Genomic DNA, 23,529 nt, shown 5'->3' with positions numbered 1-23,529 from the left:
CCGCCGAGATGAGACGGGTCTTTGATCGGGCCGTCGCCGGGAGGGAGGCGGCGAGGATGCTCGCTGAGCTACATCAGCATGAGAGATCCGTCTCGGATTATTCCATCGAGTTCCGAACCCTGGCGGTGGAGTGTAATTGGAATGAGGAGGCGCAGTGGGACATGTTCCTGCATGGACTGGCTGACCGCGTCCAGCTTACAGCTGTCCGGTAAAAGGCCAAGCCCGGTAGTACGTATGAGGCTACTATCGGGTGGGATCTCCGCCGAGAAGACCTCATCTTCATCCACGCTCCTCCCGGTAAGACTAAGATGGTCAGCACAGATTCACGACTGTCAAGCACTACTGGACTCAGGGGCGGAAGGTAATTTCATGGACAGTACACTGGCACACAGACTACACATTCCCCTCAGAACCCTCTTGCACCACATCACAGTTCACGCTCTCAATGGACAGAAACTACCAGTCATATCTCACGTCACTGAAGACATCACCCTCATCACATCAGGCAACCACTCTGAAACTATTTCCTTCCACATCCTTGACTCTCCCCTGGCACCCATAGTCCTCGGTCACCCCTGGCTCCTCGTCTACCTGGACGACATATTGATTTTTTCCTCTTCTCTCCAGGAACATGTGCAGCACGTTCGACGAGTGCTTCAGAGATTGCTAGAGATTGGGATTTTTGTCAAGGCGGAGAAATGCGAGTTTCATGCACAGACGGTTCCGTTTCTGGGGTATATCGTGTCGACTGAGGGAATACGCATGGATCCCGAGAAAGTCAAGGCTGTGGTAGAGTGGCCAAGTCCAGATTCCCGTAAGGCCCTACAGTGGTTTCTGGGGTTCGCCAACTTCTACCGGCGTTTTATTCTAAACTTCAGCCAACTAGCCGCACCTCTGACCGCCTTGACCTCCTCCAAAACTACGTTCAGGTGGTCAGACACAGCCGAGGCTGTGTTTGCCAAACTGAAGAGCTGCTTTGTTTCAGCCCCTATCTTGATCACCCCTGACCCATCACATCAGTTTGTGGTGGAGGTCGATGCGTCGGAGGTGGGGGTAGGGGTGGTGTTATCTCAACGTTCTCCCTCAGACGACAAGGTCCACCCATGCGCGTTTTTCTCTTTTCGTTTATCCCCTGCCGAACGAAATTATGATATTGGTAACCGAGAATTGTTGGCAGTCAAGATGGCATTGAAAGAATGGCGCCACTGGTCAGAAGGATCGGGGGTTCCTTTTATTGTATGGACAGACCACAAGAATTTTGAATATATTAGCACTGCCAAAAGGTTGAACTCCAGGCAGGCTCGGTGGGCACTTTTTTTCGGACGTTTTGACTTTACTCTCTCGTACCGCCCGGGTTCCAAAAATATTAAACCCGATTCCTTGTCACGTATTTTTGACCGTTCCGAACGCCTGTCCACTCATGAGTGTATTTTTCCTGAGACATTAGTGGTCTCCACACTCACATGGGAGATCGAATCGAAGGTCAAGACAGCCGTAGAAGGTGTAACGCCTCCGCCCGGGTGCCCACCAAATCGCTTATTTGTGCTGGAGGGATTATGGTCCAACGTTATCCAGTGGGGCATTGTTCTAATGTGGCTTGTCATCCAGGAGTTAACCGTACTAAATTTTTAGTCAAGCAACGGTTCTGGTGGCCACTTATGGCTCGCAACATTCACAGTTTTGTTTTGGCTTGATCGGTTTGTGCCACTGGTAAGACCTCCAATCGACCCCCTGATGGGTTACTTCAACCGCTGCCGGTCCCTTCGAGACCCTGGTCCCACATCGCATTAGATTTTATTACCGCCCACCCACCCTCTAGAGCCCGCGAGACTCTACTCCAAGTGGGGGCGCGCACCAAGGCTAAAGACGATCGCCACCGGTCTAGGCCTCCCGTATACATCGTGGGTCAAGAAGTGTGGCTTTCTACTAAGAACATTCCTCTCCATTCCGTCTCTAATAAATTGGCTCCCAAATTTATTTGCCCGTTCACTGTCACCAAGATCATTAGCCCGGTGGCAGTCCGCCTCAAACTTCCTCCTGCGTACAGGAGAATTCATACCGCCTTTTATGTGTCTAAAATAAAGCCCGTATTTCATTCTCCTATTAATCCGCCTGCCCCGGTCCCCCCCCCCTCCCCCCGCCGCGACTCGTAGATGGGGAGACCACTTATTCGGTCAATCGTATTCTGGACTCTAGACAGAGGGGACGCGGATATCAGTACTTGGTGGACTGGGAGGGTTACGGTCCGGAGGAGAGAAGTTGGGTGCCTGCTAGAGACATCCTGGATCACTCTCTTGTCGATGATTACAATCGACAGGTAAGGGATTCTGGGGACGCCAGGAGGTGTCCTTAGGAGAAGGGGTACTGTCACGGTTCATGAATGCACCGTCTCCTGCTCGTCTTATGTTACGTCATGTTGATTGTTTCATGTGGGTGTTCATGAGCTGCAGCTCATTCCACCAGCCTACTTAATGCCCTGTCTTTCGTCTCTTGTTTGTCAGATCATTGTTTGAGGTCCTCCGTGGTTCATGTCTGTTCGTCCTCCAGCTCTACTGCTTCGTGCCTTGTTTCTTGTTCAGTCTACCTTGGATTACTGCCATCACCTTGGATCTATCATCACCATCACCTCCACCAGCGCACTCAAAACACCAACTCACCTGTCTGTGCTGCCGTTGAGGTCCCTGCGTCACCCACCAACATCTCCTCATCGATTACTTTCTTTCAATAAACATTCTTACTTGCATTTGCCTCCTGTCCTCCATTGTGTCGTGACAATTATGTGTTTGGACGACAGTTATTAATGACATAATTTAAATTTTTCGGTGAACTAACCCTTTAACATTTAGTAATTACTGTCTCTTTCCATCTTTCTGTCTTTCCTCTCACAGCTATTTGTTTTTTGTTTCTCTGATAGACTGTATTGCGCTCAACTGTAAAATTTTCAAATTGTAAAAACTTTAAACTTTCAGGCTATGCTTTCTCAAGCCAAGCCAACCTAAACTTTGACTTGACAAACTTTATCAATTTAGTTGATGTTAATGCTGGTTATAAATTTAATATTTACAGACAAAGCAAATAATACTTTTTCTAACATCATCCTATAATATATTTAAAAATACATTTTAATTGTTTTCCTTGTATTGCTCTTCTGCCTTTCTTCAAAATGATTTCATGTAGCTTTAATATTTTTTGTTTTATGTAAATTAGGTGTCGTGAACTGGAGTGCATTGTCTGCACAATACAACCAGGGTTTCTGTGTGCCATGTACACTGACCCAGTGCCTCTGGTGCAGGGTATGTGAGGAACGGCAGGAGGGGAGTCCTGCATGGGTTTTATTCATTCAAAGAATTTGAGGGCTGCTGCTCGGTTGATTATTTTTTCAGTGATGGAGGTGAATTTCAGAATGAGTAAGTTTTTTTTTCTTGTGTCATGTGTATAGTCTTAATCTTTATTTGTATCTACGATTATATTTTCTGTTTTGTTCTTTGAAATAAAATAAAAAAGATCACTGTTATCAGTTTGGTTTTTTGGAGGCACCATGCATAAAATGGGATGCAGACACTGAAAATATACTGTATTTAGTCAATTGAACTTAAAACTACTTTATTGGTTTAAATATTTCAAATGCAGAATTGCCAAAGCAAAAGAAAAATGTCCAAAGTATAGTTAATAAATAGATAAATAAACAAGAACCATGGCAGAGGAAAGATTAAAATAATTAAGGCAGTGGCTATTTGCACTTATTGCAAATAGCTAGATTCTATTTACACTGTTAAAATAGCAGGGTTTTCTGCTATTTATGCTACTTATTGCGAATAGTGGCAATCATCTGCACCCCAGTATCGTAATACATTATAAAACAGTATGCAATAATAACTTATTGAGTGTAAATTATCATTTTAGTTAAAATTATTAAATGGATGCCACCTTATTAGGACAATAAAGCCCTCCCTCACAACTCCCTCCTTAATTTTTATTGAAAATAAATGCTTTTATGATGTGTTTTGAAATTTGAAAAGGGAGAAGAAAAAAACTTAGTTAAAAGACAGATTTGAACCCTTGCGATTGCATTAAATTATGAACAACACACGTTTTACCATCTGCACCACCATGACGGCTGCTCTTTATCTACCATGCTTTTTTTTTTTTTTTTGCTGTATTGATTACCATTTGTATAACCATGGTTAGTGTAGCAAATGCATTGATAATTTGTTGCTACCATGGTTTAATTATAGTAAACATGTTTGTTTATTTATTTTGTAATAAAACCATGGTGCATTTTCTTAAGGGATATTATCATTTTAAATAACTGTTTATATTTCAATATATTTAAAAAATATTTTATTTTTGTGACGACACAATCAACTTTTGATCAAATAAACGCATTCCTGCTAAATAAAAAAATTATTGACCCCAAAAAAGTAGTATACATTTTCTTATTTAAATTTCCAAATGACTTACAGTAGTTGCCGTTATAAATGTCTCTTTTGTTAAGATCATTTAAGAAATCGTTTTGTTTACGGAGCTTTAGGAGGCTCCTCTGGGAGGCTCGCTTTGTTACTATGGCGACGCACTAAACAAACATGGCGGTCGATGTAGTAAAGGGAACTTCTCCATGGTGCCATTAAGTCTATGTATTATTTCTGCCTTTACGTTTTATATTGAGACATATGAACATTTATGTCACGTTTCCATAAAATATCACCGTAAACCTCTTTCGCTACGCACCACACGTGCCGGAGCTTAAAATAATAAATTACGTTTAAATTACGTTTTTAAAACAATGGCAGATGAAACTGAACCAAAAGCACTAAATAGCTCTGAACCCTCCATGAACCGACACAAACCAGCATCAAATACAACTCAGGTAAGAGAATGTATATTTCTCTTATTTAAATTTATATAATTTTACACTGGTAAAAGAGGGTTATATAATTTTACACTGGTAAAATTGTATAACTGTATAACTGTATTCCGTTGAACCCAAAATTAGATGTTATGTAATGGAAATGTTTTAGGAATTAAAATAGACCTGTCTTGTGTGTACAGGACATTTCTCATCTACTGGCCGGCATATTCAATGACCTTTACACCACAGATGTGATCGGGAGGGACACTGTTTCTAATCTTAGTAAATCACGCAGAGGAGACATCAACTACCATGAAACATTTGTGGAAGAGCTACAGCAGGTGCCTCCTTCACATCTGAGCAAAGTCTCTCTTATAAAATGTGACGTGTATATGATTATAAAGATTCTTTTATGGATAGAAAGTTCAGAAGAACAGCGTTTTTTTTTTTTCAAATAGAAACCTATGTAACACTATAAATGTTTTTGCTATCACTTTTGATCTTTCTAACTCTTGCTGAATAAAAAAATATCTTACTGATCCCTTACTGCTGGCTTTTCTTTTTTTGGGATTTGTATTATCTAGATTATGCTTATTAAATTGACATTTTTAACGATCTTATTTTATTATATAGGTGCATTCTGAATACAACAGACGGATTCAGAACGCTGACGTGCTGGAGACACACATTATACAGGCCCGAGTGCAAGCTGCTGCAAAGGAGAAACATGATCACAGCCGAATCATGGAAGAAGTGGGTGAGGCCTACTATCAGCTGGGTCTTCCCCCAGGTAAGTTTCTCTAGTTATCTTGATTTAAACTACCATTATTTTTACTATCCAGTGTGTCGGCCAGTTAGTTAGTAATCTTATGACATCAAAACCCTGAAGAGTCCTCTATGTCTCCAAAGTTAAATCATCTTTCAAGTGGTGTGTGGACAGTGAGCTTCTAAGGAGCAACAACTTGATTTGTCCGCTGGACTATACAACACTGCACACCCCAGTTGTTAAAACCCCAAAAGGTATTATTTCACTGACCTATAAAGTAAGACATACTCAAACAATCAGATTACATATTATAATACTGTCAGTTTCCCATTCTTTTGCAGGCACGTACACTCCAGGCTTTGTCCAGCCAACGGTCTCCTATAATATGCACATTTGCACCGAACCACAGGATGATGGTTACACTCCTCTTCCCCCACCTGCACATACGGCCCAGAGCCTGTTGGAACAATCAGAGGAGACACTCACGCTCCCTTCCTCTCCAGAGTCCAGCTCTATCAAGGGCACCGAGGTTTGCCTCTGAAGATTATTCCATTTTCCTCATTTCAAAGGGAGTAGAATGACCTTTATATTTTTTATTACATCTTTGCCTTCTTTTGTGCCCCAGATCACAAGATGAGCATTATTTATGGGCAGTTGCGAGGATATAACAATGTTTACATGTACATATATTCATATTTATGTAAGATATATGTTATATATAAATATATAAAACTTTATACAGTGCACACACATATATTGTGTAAACATAAATTATTTTTTTGGATGTAATTAATCGCGATTAATCGATTTGACAACCCTATTAAAAATATTAAATTTTTCAATTAATTTGTCACATTGCGGGATCATTTAAAATGATCTAGTACAGACAAAAAGGTGATTACATTTTTTTTATTTTTCCAATTATTTAACTCAAAAGCTAGGTAAGGTGCATAAGGCCTCTTGGATGGAGAAGCCTATTGCTCAGAGACAGGCAGAAGACAGGGCTTCCCTGCAGAAACACAAAGACCGACATAAGTTCCTGCGCAACCCTCGCTTCCTGCTCTCAAATGCTCAGCGTGGGGGAAAGTCTCTCATCATGCCAGGGAAGAGGCCAGAGAATGTGGAAAAGGGCAGGAAAAACACTGGCAGAGAGAGGTGTGCCTGTGCTTTTGATTTAATATGTGTTTTCTTTGGGAAGATCATACTTAGAATGACACTCGATATTGATTAATTTTATTTATTTTTCTATAACCTCTTCATTATTTTAAACCGGTTTTCCATCTTCCATTGGTCAACAAAAAATTACACATAATACCTTTAATTAATCACTATCCTATTAAATTCAAAGCAAATAGTGCGCTTTATGAATTTTCTTAGAATCCCTGTAAGCCTTGTCCATTGTTGTTGCATTGTTTGCATTTTGGTCAGATTTATTCAGCGATTATTGCCATAATATTTGTGCAGCTTGGGTAGGGGAAATATGATACACATGAACACTCAAGAAACAGACCACACCCCTTTGTCTGCCATGTATTATAAATGCTAAGCTGGATGTATTGTAATATATTTCTTCATATGGCTCACGTAGACATCTGAAAAGCACGACATGCAATTGCAAACCAGCAGATTGGATTATTCCGATGCAGCCTATATAAGATTTTTATTTATTGCCCTCTAATGCCAGGCCCTTGGAATTGTCCTTACATTCCATACAGCGCCACTGGGTGGTTATCAGACAACATTTAAACTGGAATCACTCCATTACCTGTTTCACTGGTCTGGCCCAAAATGTCTCTGGCCATTAAAATGAGGTTTTTCCCTTCATAGCGGCTAAAAGAATCACAAGACTATCAAAAAGCCTCAGCTGACTCTTTCTGTATTTTGAGTCAATGAGCTAAGTGCAGTTCCTGTTTTATGCATCTTGGCAGTCAACAACAGAACAAAAGACTATTCATGCAAAAGTATATATTTTAGTTGCTGTGATCTTTAAACACCTTTTCCTTTGGTTAATTTCTAAGTGGAGAGATGTATTCTGTCAATTAACAAATCATTCTAGACTGTTATACGACAAAACTTCTGCATTTTTTTACAGAATGTATTTAATGAGGAAAGCATGTCTTCTGAGGATACATAGTAAAATAATTATTATGTTTATTTATTTGGTGATTAACTTTTCATAAGCTCATACATGGCAAATTATTGTCACAAAATACTCTTTCTATCTTAAGTCCGGATCCCGCTCCCATCTTCACTGCGAATCCACCTGTCATCTTCTTCACTGACTACAGAATAGGACAAGTCTATGAGGTATAACAGCACCTTATATGACATTTATTTTGGTCCATTTGAATGAATAATTATATTAATACAAATTAAAAATGTTTTAATTGTTTACTGCATTTTTTTATTGACTAAATCAGTAATGTGAGGTTTTTACTTTTTACTACATGACCCCTAGTGTAAATGGTCATTAGATTTTCCCTACTGAGCGACTTCTGAATGATTCCTTTCCAGTATGTTTTCAGTTCTTAATAGTGCCTTCTGTTTTCTGTAGACTGCGGTGGAGCTCAGGAACATGACTGCGACCAGCCGTCACATTCGAATGATGCCTCCCACCTCCCCACACTTCTCTGTTGGTTTGGGTGAGTCTAAAGAAAAAAAGTACCTGCTCACCTCATGAAAGACTCATTTATGTTGTCAGAAGTTCTCTCTGCACAGTTTACAATGAAGTTCTTCATTACTAGAGGAAATGTCAAGGTTATTAAAGTTAATTAAAACTAAAACCATGATTTTTTTTTTCTTTTCGAAAATTAAAGGGATAGTTCACCCAAAAATGAATGTTCTGTTATCATTTGCTCATGTTGAAATTGTTCCATAAGAAAATGAGTTTCTTTCTTTTGTTGAACACAAAAGAAGGTATTTTGAAGAATGTTCAAAACATTTGCTGGTAGCCATTGATTTTCATAGTGTGGAAAAAATACACTGGAAGTCAATGGCTGTGTTCGTTTCTGTTCAACAGAAGAAAGCAACTCATACAGTTTTGGAACAACATGAGGATGAGTAAATGATGACTAATTTGATTTCTGGGTGAACTATTCCTACAGCTGTAATAAAATAAAATAAAATATATAGATACAAAAAACTAAAAACTAAATATATAGATACAAAACAATAATAAAAAAAGTGCTAAAATAATTAAACAAAAAAAATAACATTAAAAAATAACGACAAAAACACTAAATTACTAAAGCAACTAAAAGAAAAGAAGAAAAAATAAGATGTAAGAATAAAATTTAATTTAAAATATTAACTAATCTGTAATATATAGTAATATATATAATAGTAGATCAGTGATACTAAAATGACCCTGTATTTCACAGGATTCTGAGGAATTGCTAATACTTTGGTATTTACCATAGACTGTATAAAAACAGTTTGAGGAAGCAGAATAGGGATACGGTGACATCTACTGTTTAAAAAGGAAAATAATTACCGGTACTACCAGTGAATTTCTGCTTTGTTTCACAGGCAGGTTCCCTGGTGAGGGGGGGATTGTTGCTCCTGGAATGAGTTGCCAGTATATGGTGCGTTTTGCTCCAGACTCTCTGGCTGATTATGAGGATGTTCTGGTTGTGGAGACGCAGTTGCCATATCCTCTCATTATACCGATAGAGGCCCGCAGACCCCCTCCAATACTCAGTTGTGAGTCAAAATAAACTTAACTCTTTCAGCATCTAGATTTTAAAGGGATAGTACACCTAAATATGAAAAATAACAATGGAAGTCAATGGGGTCCAATGTTGACTTTCAAAAATAATTTAATTTGGCTTGTATTTATGTTGATTAGTAATAAGGGATTCAGAGTTGAATCCTCGCCTGTCCTCTTTCCGTGTACCAGTGCCTGCTGTTATGGACTGCGGTTACTGCCTTGTGGGAGGGGTGAAGTTTATGGAGGTTTTATGTCAGAATGAAGGACTGAGTGCAGGAACATTCTGTGTAATGCCGAAGAAACAGTGGCCTGCCTCAAGCCTTAGGGTAAGCATGCAAATCTTGACGTGAAATCTCATTCAGTTCATATTTAAGGTTCCTTTCTTGAACGGAATTATTATTTATGAATTCTAATAAAGCTCATAATTTCTTAACTCTACTGGTTGAAATAAATTTCTGTACTCTTGAACTCAGTTTCATCTGTACTTTTTCAATTGAAATCAAACAACGGCTTAAAGTGTAAATGAAATTTTTTTTCTAAATGCATATTATTAAACTTATTGTGAACTATCAACAACCTATAGATAGAACCAAGTCCCAACCCTACGTTTTTGTCTTTTTACAATACCGTTTCACTTGGATGTACGTCACAATACAGAAGAAACCACCTCTGTTACATTGCAGCTTTAACCTTTTGTCTTAGGATGTTGTTAACCATAATGAGTGATAATTCTGTGTCTCAGTCTGCTGTGAAGTCTACTTTCGCAGAACAGCCTCCCTTTGCCATCAGTCCATCTATTTTTGGTCTTCTCCCCGGACAGGCCACTGTCATAGAGGTGAGATGTTACTGACTGAAGAGCACACAAATCAACAAATCAACTATACAGTGGTGGCAAAAATGATTCAAAACTTTGGCTTATTTAAGAGGTTTTATTTGTTTTCGTTGAATTGGCCGTTACATTACCCATAAAACGAACTATTGCCAGAACTATATGTGATGGAAGGAGTCTGCTCGAACAATGAAAATGAGAAAGTCAACCCCATCGAGCAAATTTGGGGCGACTTGGAAAATAAACTGTGTTTATTCAAGTGTTCCTGTAGTTCAATTGGTAGAGCATCGCGCAAGGTTGGGGGTTCGATTCCCCGGGAACACATGATAAGTAAACATTGACAGCCTGAATGTACTGTAAGTCGCTTTGGATAAAAGCATCTGCTAAATGCATAAAATTAAATTAAATTTAATTTAATAAACTGGACAGATCTATTGTATATTCAAAGGAAAGCTTCTGGCTTGAGTTTCAGAAGGCATGGGATAACATTACTTTTGAAGTTCTGAGGAAATACTGTATATTGATACTCTGCCAAAGAGATGGACATACCAAATAATTGTGTTAAAATTGGATAAGAACAGTTTGACTCATTTCATCTGATATTTGTTGTGCTCAGAGCACGTTTCACAAACATTATGAAATAAAATCATGTTTTGGAGGCAGAAATGTCAATATTTTCAGATCTGTCAGTTGTTCATATAATTCTGGCCACCACTGTAGATGTTAAATGGTTAGTTCACCCAAATAGCAAAATTATGTCATTAGTAACTTACCCTCATGTTGTTCCAAACCCGTAAGACCTCCGTTTATCTTTGGAACACAGTTTAAGATATTTTAGATTTAGTCCGAGAGCTCTCAGTCCCTCCATTGAAGCTGTGTGTACGGTATACTGTCCATGTCCAGAAAGGTAAGAAAAACATCATCAAAGTAGTCCATGTGACATCAGAGGGTCGGTTATAATTTTTTGAAGCATCGAAAATACATTTTGGTCCAAAAATAGCAAAAACTACGACTTTATTCATCATTGTCTTCTCTTCCGTGTCTGTTGTGTGAGAGAGTTCAAAACAAAGCAGTCTGGTTATCCGGTTCGCGAACGAATCATTCAGTTCACCAAATCGAACTGAATCGTTTTAAACGGTTCGCGTCTCCAATACGCATTAATCCACAAATGACTTAAGCTGTTAACTTTTTTTTAAATGTGGCTGACACTCCCTCTGAGTTCAAACAAACCAATATCCCAGAGTAATGCATGCACTAAAACAGTACACTGACTGAACTGCTGTGAAGATAGAACTGAAGATGAATACCGAGCCGAGCCAGATAACGAACAACAGACTGACTCTTTCTCGAGTCAAGATCTGATCTTCTAAACAATTTTCTTTTTAGATGCAGATTTTGTTGTGCATCACCTAAGCAACTTGCAAAGAAAGACACATGAATATGCTAATGTATGCAAATTTTTAGATCTCGTGAATACAGCGTTTCATACAGTCTTGATAGTCAAATAGTAAATGCAGCTCGGATTTTAATAATATTCAGTATTCTGCTAGTCTGTGACTCTGTATGTTTGAATGTGTTTTTTTTTACGTTTAGGTTGTGTTTTTCCCCACAACTGCTGAGATCTCTACTCAGGACTTTACCATAGTCTGTGACAACTGCCAAGTGAAGGACATCACCCTGCAAGGTAGGAAATCAATTCAAGCAAACTTAAGTAAATTTTTTTTCTGAAATTTAAAACAAACATCTCCAAAAAGATATATGTCTACATGTTTTCATTCATTTCCTCAGGTACAGGTCAGCTGATCACTGTGGAGCTGGTTTCAATATCAGGCGGAGAGGATCAGCCTGAATTAGGGGAGTTGTGTGATATCACAACTGACCATTATGTCAGATTCAACCCAACCAATCCACAGTCCACCTTACAGAAGTTGGTTGTCGTGAAAAACAATGCGTGAGCTACCTGTGCACATCTGCGTCTACACAGAATAGTATGTACAGCGGATACTTACTGGTGTGCTTGTAAATCATTTTTTTCTTTATGTGTAGACACCTGGAGCTCCCATACCACTGGCAGATCATGAAACCCAACCTTCAATGTCTGTTACCTGGAGAGACTCCAGACCCCTCCAGCATTCAGCATCATCTTGATACAGACAGTGTGTTCAGCATTACTCCAGTCATGGGCAACCTGAGCCCTGCAGAAGAACATGAGTTCCTACTCACATACTGTCCAATGGATGTATGTGCACTCACACAAATAAACACACTAAAAGCTAAAAAAAAAAAAAAAAAAAAATATATATATATATATATATATATATAATGAAAATGACAACACAAACAATGAAATAACTAAAACTTTAACTGAAATTAAAAAGTTAAATAAAAATTCAATCTAATTTAAAAACTATAAAACTGTATTAGTAAAAACTATAGTTGTATATGATACTAAAATACTGTAACTAATCTGTCTAAGTTGAAAGATTACCACAGCGTCTGCCGGTTGGTGATCATGGATGTTCCCGATCCACCCAGAATCGGTGACAATGGGTAAAATTTACTTTATTTACTGTTTGAGATTTTAATGAAAAATTAATTTACTGTAGGAAAAAAACTTCTGTGTGTTCATTTGCAGGACGTGTCTCAACACAGCTCTCCATGTAAATGATGTGACTGTATTAGAGGTTGAAGTGAAAGGTTCTGCTGAGCCGTATAAGATTCTTCTTGAGCCGTATGCTGTTTTAATACCAGGGGAAACCTACATACACAACACAATCCGCAAGAGATTCAAGGTAGTGCTTCTGAACTTCAAAATGACTCTGAACTTCTTTCCTAATTCCCTTATTTATATCATAAAATGTTTCTGAAGCTCAGACATGTGTATGTTTTGTGTATGTGTGTGTGTTTTAGATGTGGAATCACAGCAGATCAGTCATTCACTTTGAATGGGAACGTATTATTGACAGTCATGTAATAGAAGTGGAGCCTTCATCAGGAGAAATAGGTCAGAGCATTACAGTGTGTCAGTAAATAATGTATGAACAAACAGATATACTGTTCAAAGGTCTGGACTGGAGTCAGTCAGATTTTCTTAAAGAATTTAATACTTGTATGAAGGACCATAAAATGTATCAAAAGTGACAGTAAATGCAGGTAATAAGGTAAAAAAAGATTTTTTATTTAAAATCAATACTGTTCTTCTGAGCTTTATATTCATGAAAGAATCCTATAAAAAAAGGTATAATGTTTTCAACAAAAATCTTAAGCAGCACAACTGTTTGCAACATTGATAATAATAAGAAATATGTCTTGAGCACCAAATCAGCATAATAAAATCATTTCTGAAGGATCACGTGACAATAAAGACTGGAGTAATTCAATTAAAAAATTTTCAATTCAAGTTTTTGAAAAGTGCTTTTCACCATGCAAATCATTGCAAAGTAGCTTTACAGAATATGAAGTTTTTACATTATATTTAGGAGTAGGTTATTAGTGGTGACTATGGCAGAAATGCACAGTAAGAATCATGCAGTTAGTTACAAATTACACATAATCAAACAGACAGTGAACACTATTAATTAATTGCTGCAAAAGATGGACATACCAAATAATACAGTTAAAAGTGGATAAGAACAGTATGACTCATTTCATCTGATATTCTTTGTACTCAGAGCACGTTTCATGAACATTATGACAGTGAACACTGTTAACTGAAATGATTATATGTTGCGATAGCGAATAAATGTTGTGATTAAGCAAAATTTGATCATTTTATATGTTGTACCAGGGTCAGCATTAGTTTTTAGTAATGCTACTAAAAATTCAGCTTTGCCATCACATGAATAAATGACATTTTTAAATATATAAAGATAGAAAACAGTTATTGTAAATTGTAACAACATTCCATAATATATACAGTACAGACCAAAAGTTTGGAAACATTACTATTTTTAATGTTTTTGAAAGAAGTTTCTTCTGTTCATCAAGCCTGAATTTATTTGATCAAAAATACAGAAAAAACTGTAATATTGTGAAATATTATTACAACTTAAAATAATAGTTTTCTATTTGAATATACTTAAAAAAAATAATTTATTCCTGGGATGCAAAGCTGAATTTTCAGCATCATTACTCCAGCCTTCAGTGTCACATGTAACATCCAGTCTATCACATGATCATTTAGAAATCATTCTAATATTCTGATTTATTATGAGTGTTGGAAACAGTTCTGCTGTCTAATATATTTGATGAATAAAAGGTTAAAAAGAACTGCATTTATTCAAAATAAAAATTCTAATAATATATATTCTAATAATATATCACTTTTTATCAGTTTAACACTTCCTTGTTGAATAAAAGTATTGATTTTATTAAAAAAAAAGAAAGAAAAAAAAATTAATGACCCCAATTTACTGACCAGTAGTGTATATTGTAGTGTATCAAAGTATCCTAAAAAAGTATCACATGTTCTGAAAAAATATTAAGTAGCAGAACTGTTTCCAACTTTGATAATGAATCATCATATTAGAATGATTTCTTAAGGATCATGTGATAATGATCCTAAAAATTCAGCTTTGCATCACAGAAATAAATGATAATTTAAAGTATAATAAATTTAAAAACAATTATTTTGAATTGTAATAATATATCACAATATTACATTTTTTTCTGTATTTTGATCAAATAAATGCATGCTTGATGAGCAGAAGAAACTTCTTTCAAAAACATAAAAAATAGTAATGTTTCCAAACTTTTGGTCTGTACTGTATATATATATATATATATATATATATACACAGCTTATATATATATATATATATATATATATATATATATATATATATATATATATATATATATATATTTATATATATATATAGTTTTTGCTGTATTTTATGATCAAATAAATGTATCCTTGGTTCATTCAAAAACATTCAAAAACTTGAACGGTAGTGTATGAGTCTATTCATTAATAAACAAAACAAACAAATAAATGATTTCTAACATGTGCTTGCTCACAGAGATGAATGAGTGTTTCGATATGGAGTTGTCTCTGACTGGAAAGAATCCAGGTCATTTTACCTCCACCCTGCAATGTCACATTCAGCACCATCCTAAAACTATAGGACTGGCCATTGAGGTCACCTTTAAGGTGTCTGAATCTATTTCCCTTTGATTTATACTCCATATGCTATGTGGAGGACATCACAAATGTTCTCATTAGCAAATCATATCTCATTCAAATGAGTTATATATAATACGGTTCTCCAGGGTCCGCATTGCTCAGTGAACGTGCCCAGTCTGGATTTTGGTTTACTGCAAATGGAAAGTGATGGCATCTCTTCCATCGATATCACCAACAACAGCCCGCTAGATGCCCATTGGAGCCTAGAGGAGCTGTCCAACACCAAGCTGCCATTCCAGGGCCTGGTACAACACCCCATCTATGCTTCTTATAAATTATTATTATTATTATTATTAATCAGCACACAGATGTTTGTGGATTGTATCCTTTTGCATGTATCTGTGTTCAGGTGTACATGAATCCAAATAAAGGTGTGCTGCCTCCCCTGGAGTCCTGCGGTGTGGACGTTGTCTTCAGAGCCCTGTACTGCCAGCGTTTTGAGTCGGTCCTACAGCTTACTGTACACAACGGCACTGGCTGGTGAGGAAATAAGACATATCATTTGTCATATTGTGTCTGGAATACTAAGAAAATGTTACCAGTTATTGGTTGTGTCACATATTTGAGTGAATGTGTGCATTGGTTTGTCTTCAGTCACATCTCTGTACAAGCAGTCGTCCAGTCTCCTCAGGTGTGCTTGCTGAGCTGTGAGCTGGTGTTGACTGATCTATATGTAGGTGTTCCACAGACGAGCAGCGTTACCCTGTTTAACCAAACACAGCTGCCAGCCCACTTCACCTGGAGCAAGGTGAGACCGTTTACGTAATGTGTTTATGTCAAACTGGTTTTATCTTGTTCGAAAAACCCAAGCCAGTGTTGATATTTTGGAAAGAACTTGATATTGAATTGTAATGCGGTCACACTCACAGACAATAAAGCCAGCCATTTTTATTCATAAAAGGGTTTTATACACACACACACACACACACACACACACACACACACACAAAAAATCTTCTGAAAAACAAGTTTAAAATCATGTACAGTTACATGAGATGAAAACTCATGAATTCAATATTGCTGTGATTTAATGTTGTGATATTGTATAGGCTGGACCAATATGTTTAGTCATTCTTAAGGTGTTCTCTTCCGTTCAGCTTCAAGGGCCACAAGCTCATCTGTGCTCTGCAACCTTCAGCCCCTCTGCAGGCACTCTGGAGCCCGACGCCAAGACTGAAGTGTCTGTATCATTCACCGCTCACACTGTTGTAAGTACTTCTACTGTAGTGCTGTAACACCTGCAGCCTAAAATAAATAGTATTGTGAATGCGTTTTTATGTTTTTAGGAGGAACTGACTAAAGTGGCTGCAGTTTGTGAAGTAAAAGGAATGGAGAGTCCATTATTGCTGGGATTTTTTTCTAAAGCTAAACCTCTCAGAGTTTCCTACTCACTGCATTCTGACTGGTAAAGCAACGTTTACCTCATATTCACATATCCCTGGTCTTTCTTTAGTCATTTTTTTTTAAATCAAGACATGGTTGCAATTTCATCCAATGCATTTCCAATGCTGTATATTTAGCACTTATTCAAGCGATGCTGATCACCAACCAATCACACTGGACTTCACTGAGCACGAGCCAGTTGTCATTGGCAAATCTATCAAACGACAGTTGCTGATAACGAATCACACCGCTATAACTGCTCCGTTCACTGTTGAAGCAGAGTACTTTACTGGATATTGTCCTTCACAATTGGATGAAAACTCTGAAAGGTACAGTACATCCTGTATCTTGATTATGCGGTATCGTCTTTGTATTAATAGCAAAATATAATTTACAAAAAATTGTAACTTCTAATTAACTAGTAGCCTATTATTGCATTTGGGGTCAGTAAGATTTTTAAAAATGTTTTAAAAGGAGTAACTTATGTTCACTGATGCAACTTTAAATAACTGTTTTCTGTTTTAATGTATTTTAAAATGTTATTTATTCCTTTAATAGCACAGCTGAATTTTCAGCATCATTATTGCAGCCTTCAATGTCACATGATCCTTCAGAAATAATTTTAATTGGCTGTTTTGAAAACATTCTTATTATCAGTGTTGAAAACAGTTGTGCTACATAATATTTTTTTGTGGAAACTGATACTTTTTTTTTAAGATTCTTTGATGAATAGAACAACATTTATTTGAAATAGAAATTACAACATTTTAAATGTTGTTTAACATTACAAAATATATTTTTTATGATTTACAAATTGTTTAAAGCTTAATTGAGAGTCTTAAAATTGTATTCTTTTAACTTATTTGTTTATTTTATTTAATATTTATTTAAAATAATTAATTTAAAATAATTTATTAATAAATTAATTAATTAATAAAATGTGTATTATTTATTATGTATTTTATTATGTATTTTAATTTTATTATTATTTAACTTATTTTTTTTTTTTATTAAAATTGTTATTATTAAATACTATTTAAATAACTGTTTTACCTGAGTGACCCTTTGGCCTTTCCTTCCAGGAGCAGTGCACCTCTCCATTCCATCCATGCCAAAAAACTACAACAGAAAGCATATGATGGTTGATAGAACCTATTATTTTGTTCTCTTCATTATCAATGAAAGTGAAACAGCAAAGTCAAAAAAGCATTTTCTTTTTTTTTACTTCCAGAATTTGTAAACTGTCTTCTTTCTCATGGAAGAGGCGCAGCGTTCTTTATTGAACCGAACAGTGGGATGCTTGGCTCATTTGAAACTCAAACCATCAATATCACTGCTTTCACCAATATGTGGGGAGATTATCAAGACAATCTCATATGTAAAGTATGTCACAGAACAATCAAACTTCTTATTTCATTAGAAATATTTTGCCTTTCTCAAAAAATACAGCTGAGTAATGGTGAATCCTAACTGATCTTTCAGGTTGGAGATCTAGATACAACTCCCATTCCTATCAAGATGTCTGTAAGGGGCTGCCCAATTTACTTTCAGATGATTGGACCACAGCCTGACAACCAGAACCAGGGTCCAGTTATACGGTCAGTGTATTATAGGATGCATTAGATGTTGCAGTTTACCTGCAAAGACTGTTCTTTGATATTTATGATTGACAGGCTTGGAAGCCATGTTTCTGGAGGAGACACTGTGTCACGCTCTTTACGGCTCATTAACACCAGTCCATACAGTGAGCCATTCACCACATCAAGTTCACAAATGTACTGTACATACATCAAGTTTACAAAAGTACTTACGTCACATCGTTTTCTGAAACCTCTCAGATATCCGTATGGATTGGGTGACCTACAACTTGGAGGTCCGGGATAGTAAATTGATAGATCTGTTGGTTGCATGTGGTGAGCCCTTTCCTCTGAAGGATGCTGATGGCAATGAGGTTCTTGGAGGGCTGGATTCATCCATCATGTTCCCACCCAGATGGGATGACAGCCACACCCCCAGCAGAGAAGGAACAAGCTCGACTTTCATGACCAAATCTGTGAGTCTAGGCTTCGTTTTCATAGTAACATCCCAAAATCTATATTTCTGCTGCAGCTTCACTACACAAACAAAAAGGTCCAACTTTGTCTTCTGTTTTGTAGGATGATTTTGGAGAGAATGAGGAAGAATGTGATGGAGAGAAGGACAGAAGCCCTTCTAGGTCTCTGGCTCCAGTGAAGAAGCTGTTTTCTGTGTTTCTGAAGCCTCATGAAGGGAACATCTCTGACTACCCATACTGCATCACTCCACAGCAAATTGTAGGTTATGGGAACCACCACTGTTTCAGGTTCCAGTGTTTTATTTCCATGTCTGGATGTAGAACACTAGGTGCATTTACATTGACATTTTTTGCTTCCATCGGAATGAATTCATTCTGATTGATGAATCCGAACGTAGTGTTTACATGAACGCTGAATAAATGGATCGGGTAGATATGCGCGTTTACATGTCGCAAGTTTCTGATCGGATTTACTCTTTTGACATGCGCACACTGCATGAATATACAGAGTTTCCCACTGCTGTTTTAAAAAGCACATGTTATATTTATCTACTTCGGGTCCTAATTAGGCGACGACCAGCACATGAAGTGTTGTGCTGCTTAACTTTAGCAAAAAACAAATCAAAAATAAGTAGTAAAAGTGCCTCTTCCCGCACTCAAAACTAGTCGTATGTTGATGAGAGTTTTAAACGAGGACTGGTGGGACGTGGTCATGTTCCACTTCACATACACTGAGTGAAAGGGGAGTTTTATAATGACAGGACACTTATTTATGACACTTTTTTCACCAGGAAGAACAGCTCGTTCTGCGCGTCATACATCATTACGCTATTTCTACGTTACTGTGCATGTGCAGTACTTTCCAGTTTCGGTTTTCAATACGATCAAGTGTTTACATGTCCTCTCGTTCGGATTACAGAAGGGATAAACCCTCCCTTACAATCCGATCGAAATTTTTGTCGGATCGAGCCAATTCAATCCGATTGACGTGTTTACATGTGATATTTTTATTCTGATTGTGCTTCTAGTCCTATTACGATCGGATTAGAAGGGTCCATGTAAACGCAGCAACTGATGACGTGAATGTGTGATGGGGAAAAGTTGCATGATGGGAAATGATAGGAAAAAGTTGTCAGTTGCGTTGCTGTATATGCAGGGTCCGAAAGCTCTTGGATTTCATCAAAAAAATCTTTAATTGTGTTCCAAAGATGAACAAAGGTCTTACTGGTTTAGAACGGCATGAGGGTGAGTAATTAATGACAGAATGTACATTTTTGGGTGAACTAACCCTTTAATATGTACTTTATTACAGGTCGTTCCAGCAGGGGGCAGTAGCACCATTCATGTGTCTTTTACTCCTCTGATCCTGTCATGTTCAACCAGTCAAAGATGTATCGGTTATGCTCTGGGTTTCATGAACCTGGACTCTAAGGTATGTTAACCATGTCCACGTAACCTTATATAGACTGTAACATTAGCATCTCTTTCAAAACAGATTAAGTTTTACAGTCAAGATAGTGTCATATCACTATTATTTATCTTGTAGCTTGCATCATTAACTCCAGTCAAAGTGAAGAGAGCCCAGGGTTATGAACTAGAACCTTTGAGGCTGGACATGCAGGCTACTGTAAAACCTGCAATGTGAGTTACAAAGTGAATTTGAATTCACCGCTTAGTGATGCCGTACTTACGTTTGAGCAAATATAAGTATCTGTATATAGAAAAGTTAATAAATACATTGTATATAAACAACTGTAAATCAGTGTGTGTGTTTAGTTTGTCAGTGCAGATGGCAGAGGATACAGACGTACTGGAATTCACAGCAGCTGCCAGTGATACACTAGACGCAGCATCACGCACACAGGTGCACTTCAGACAAATAACATGCATCCAAATCAAAGACAAGTTAATTAGGACATTTCCTGTTGGTCGTGGGAGGGTTTATCTGCACCTTTTTGTCTTTCCATTTGGACTCTAGAAGGAATCCAGGATAACTCGGACGTTCCAGCTGAAGAACAATACGGATATGGCCTTGAGTTTCAGACTGAACACACACCCTCCATTCTCAGTGCTGCTGCCCCGACAGAGCCTTAACCTGATCAGCAGCTCACCCTCTCACAGACACACAGCAGGACTCTCTGGACCTGGAGATGAGCAAACCTCACTTCTGTTACAGCCTAAACAAATCTTGCAGGTCATCTTGTTTCTTTGCTTTTGGATTACAGCTTTTTTTTATTTGTTGCTGTAGAAATCTGTGCTAAATCTGTGCTATTTTTCAATCTGACACAGAAGTGCTTTAATAATCATTTTACTTTGCAGGTTAAGGTGGCTTTCCATAATTCAGCTTCACTCCTGACTTGTCTGAATGAACCATGTGAGGAATCAGATGACCAGCCCTCTGCTACTCTTCGGTGCAATGATGCTGGAGAAAGGACACTACAGTTTCAGCAGAGTTTGACCATTCAGTACAGCAATTACAGCGTACAGGTGTGTACAGACAACATTTAGCTCTTTTAAATAGCTAAAATACACCAGTCAGGGAACAAAATTAAATTTTTGAGTGAATTCTGTTGTTGAGCTGATATTAATGATGGAGCTGTCATTTCAAGGCAATATTCAAGGCTATTGCATTTGAGGATGATGATGGGTAAAAAAAAACAGCTTGTGGGAATCATATTTTCCTGGAACAAAAGCCTCATTCAAACAAATATCTACAGTGGAAAAAGTAATTATGCCAAATTTGAACTTTTAATTAATTTTTTATAATTATTATAAAGTAAATAAAAACGTACAAATTAATAGAATTTATAAAAATTGAATGAATGTATTATTTAACAAATTAAATTTAACACATTTTATATTTAAATCTAACTTTAAACATTATTTATTTTAAGAAACTTTGAGATATTTTGAGATAAGCTACACTAGGATTTTTAAATAGTGTTTAATTACTATTTTTTTTATACTTTTATTCAAATGAATACTTTTATGATGCATTACATTTATTAAAAAATGGGACAGTAAAGATATTTCTATCGTCACAAAAGATTTCTGTTCTTTTGAACTTTCTGAACAACTGTTTTCAAATTGATAATAAGAAATGCTTCTTGAGCATCAGCATATTAGAATATTTCAGAACGATTAAATGACACTGAATACTGAAATAATGGCAATCACAGGAGTAAACTACAATTAAAAATATACTGACATAGAAAGCAATTATTTTAAATTGTAATAATGTTTCACAGTATTACTGTATACTACATTTTTTATCAAATAAATGCAGCCTTGGTGAGCTTTAGACTTCCTTCAGAAACATTAAATATGAAGTTACCAACCTCAAACCAAAACAACTGTGGACCAGAAGCAAGCTTTCTTCTTGACATCTCAGCTTTTGTAGCCAATCAAGCAGATGTGCCTCAGAAGTCTCAACTGAATTTCCTCTGTAACTAACCATGTTGTAAACACTATTGTCTGTTTGACTATTTCAGACAGTGTCCCTTTATGCTAATCTGGCATTACCGACACTGCACCTTTCCAATTCCACTGTGGATTTTGGCACTTGCTTTGTTGGACAAACAACTGTCAAAAAGGTCTACCTCTACAACAGAGGTGGCTCCTGTAGCTTCTGGACCGCACTTATAGGTAAAAATGCTTTGGCTTTGTACGAAGCAGTTGTGAAGTGATCATGAAGTTGCATTAACATTGACAAGGTTGCTGTAGTAACAGATTGCAGCTGTAATCCTGTCTTTTATCATCTGATCTTTACCATCATGGTTTTTACGTTGTTTTGTGTCTAGATGGTGAAGCTGGCAATGACGTGTTCAGAGTGAGTCCAGACTCTGGTGTGCTGAAATATCTTGGGGATCCACCATCCTGTAAGCAGCTGCTGCAGGTCAGCTTCACTGCAAGGTACAGTCCACCTCACCCGATACACACACAACCAAAAAATACTTCATGTAAGAAATGGATAATATTATATACCTGTAAAAGACTAATAACTTTGATTCAGGTTGAGTTTGTAGTTCAAAGTTCAACTATTTTACTGCATTTGCCTAAACAAGTGAATTTTTCAAACTTCATACTAATTGTATTTTCTTCATCAGTGATCAGAAAGAGTTCCAATCTATTATCACAGTGCAGGGGGTTCTCGGAGAGACACCACTTGTTCTGAAGGTCAATGGAAGCGGATCATTTGATGAGAGTTTTGCATCTCCAAAATCTGACACTTGACAAAACACTGAGTTCTACATATATAACTGAAGAACTGAAACATCTCTGTCTCTGTATAGACATTCATTAGTTGGATTAGACACTGATCTCTGTATACTTCAAATACTGTATTTGTAAAAGTTTAATTTCTTTAATTATAAAGATAAACATAAAAACATAAGCATATTTTAAATGGCCTATGGTGTATAAAAAAAGTCTTACTGACCCCAAACATTTGAAAGGTAGTATAGCTAGCATTTAAATTGCAAGTTTAATACATAATAAATCGCTTTTATTAAAAAAAAATAGATGCAATACAACCTTTGTAAATTACACTGTTCCTCAAAACAGGTTAAAAAAAGTTTATATGATGTATCCATATCAGAAGGAAAGACCAGATCAGATTAATGTCACAAATTAGAGAGATAAAAATTGTTATTCTGATTATTCTTACAGATACGTGTACGTTTTCATGATCTGTTATCACAGTTGAAATGCAAGGCACTTTAAAGTGAGATCTGAATGTTGAAAACATCCTCAAAA

The 23,529-nt window shown here is 37.0% G+C and overlaps 1 protein-coding gene across 1 annotated transcript; it reads left to right on the top strand.

Annotated features, from left to right (window-relative positions):
• Positions 1-4,755: 4,755 nt before the first annotated feature.
• dlec1 (DLEC1 cilia and flagella associated protein) lies at positions 4,756-23,358 on the top strand. Its single transcript, XM_059524628.1, has 39 exons — positions 4,756-4,867; positions 5,050-5,190; positions 5,483-5,639; positions 5,759-5,869; positions 5,957-6,144; positions 6,553-6,770; positions 7,844-7,922; positions 8,170-8,257; positions 9,144-9,317; positions 9,514-9,650; positions 10,067-10,159; positions 11,747-11,837; positions 11,942-12,104; positions 12,200-12,392; positions 12,630-12,703; positions 12,789-12,945; positions 13,064-13,157; positions 15,175-15,305; positions 15,425-15,583; positions 15,688-15,818; positions 15,933-16,086; positions 16,436-16,546; positions 16,625-16,743; positions 16,859-17,050; positions 17,804-17,862; positions 17,953-18,104; positions 18,204-18,319; positions 18,395-18,465; positions 18,560-18,774; positions 18,878-19,033; positions 20,087-20,206; positions 20,321-20,415; positions 20,551-20,638; positions 20,753-20,968; positions 21,094-21,261; positions 22,266-22,419; positions 22,575-22,686; positions 22,881-23,190; positions 23,242-23,358. The coding sequence occupies exons 1-38, from the start codon at positions 4,784-4,786 to the stop codon at positions 23,005-23,007; spliced, it is 5,088 nt and encodes a 1,695-aa protein (XP_059380611.1). The 5' UTR covers positions 4,756-4,783; the 3' UTR covers positions 23,008-23,190; positions 23,242-23,358.
• The last annotated feature ends 171 nt before the right edge of the window (positions 23,359-23,529 follow it).

Source organism: Carassius carassius, chromosome 35 (assembly GCF_963082965.1).
Source record: "Carassius carassius chromosome 35, fCarCar2.1, whole genome shotgun sequence".
NCBI lineage: Eukaryota > Metazoa > Chordata > Actinopteri > Cypriniformes > Cyprinidae > Carassius > Carassius carassius.
This window is presented reverse-complemented; position numbering and strand designations above follow the sequence as displayed.

Coding starts and splice junctions, on each gene's coding strand:
- dlec1 (XM_059524628.1), top strand. CDS start 4,784: ATGGCAGATGAAACTGAACCAAAAGCACTAAATAGCTCTGAACCCTCC. Junction 9,318..9,513: donor ACCCCCTCCAATACTCAGTT/GTGAGTCAAAAT, acceptor TCCGTGTACCAG/TGCCTGCTGTTATGGACTGC. Junction 18,775..18,877: donor CGACTTTCATGACCAAATCT/GTGAGTCTAGGC, acceptor TCTGTTTTGTAG/GATGATTTTGGAGAGAATGA.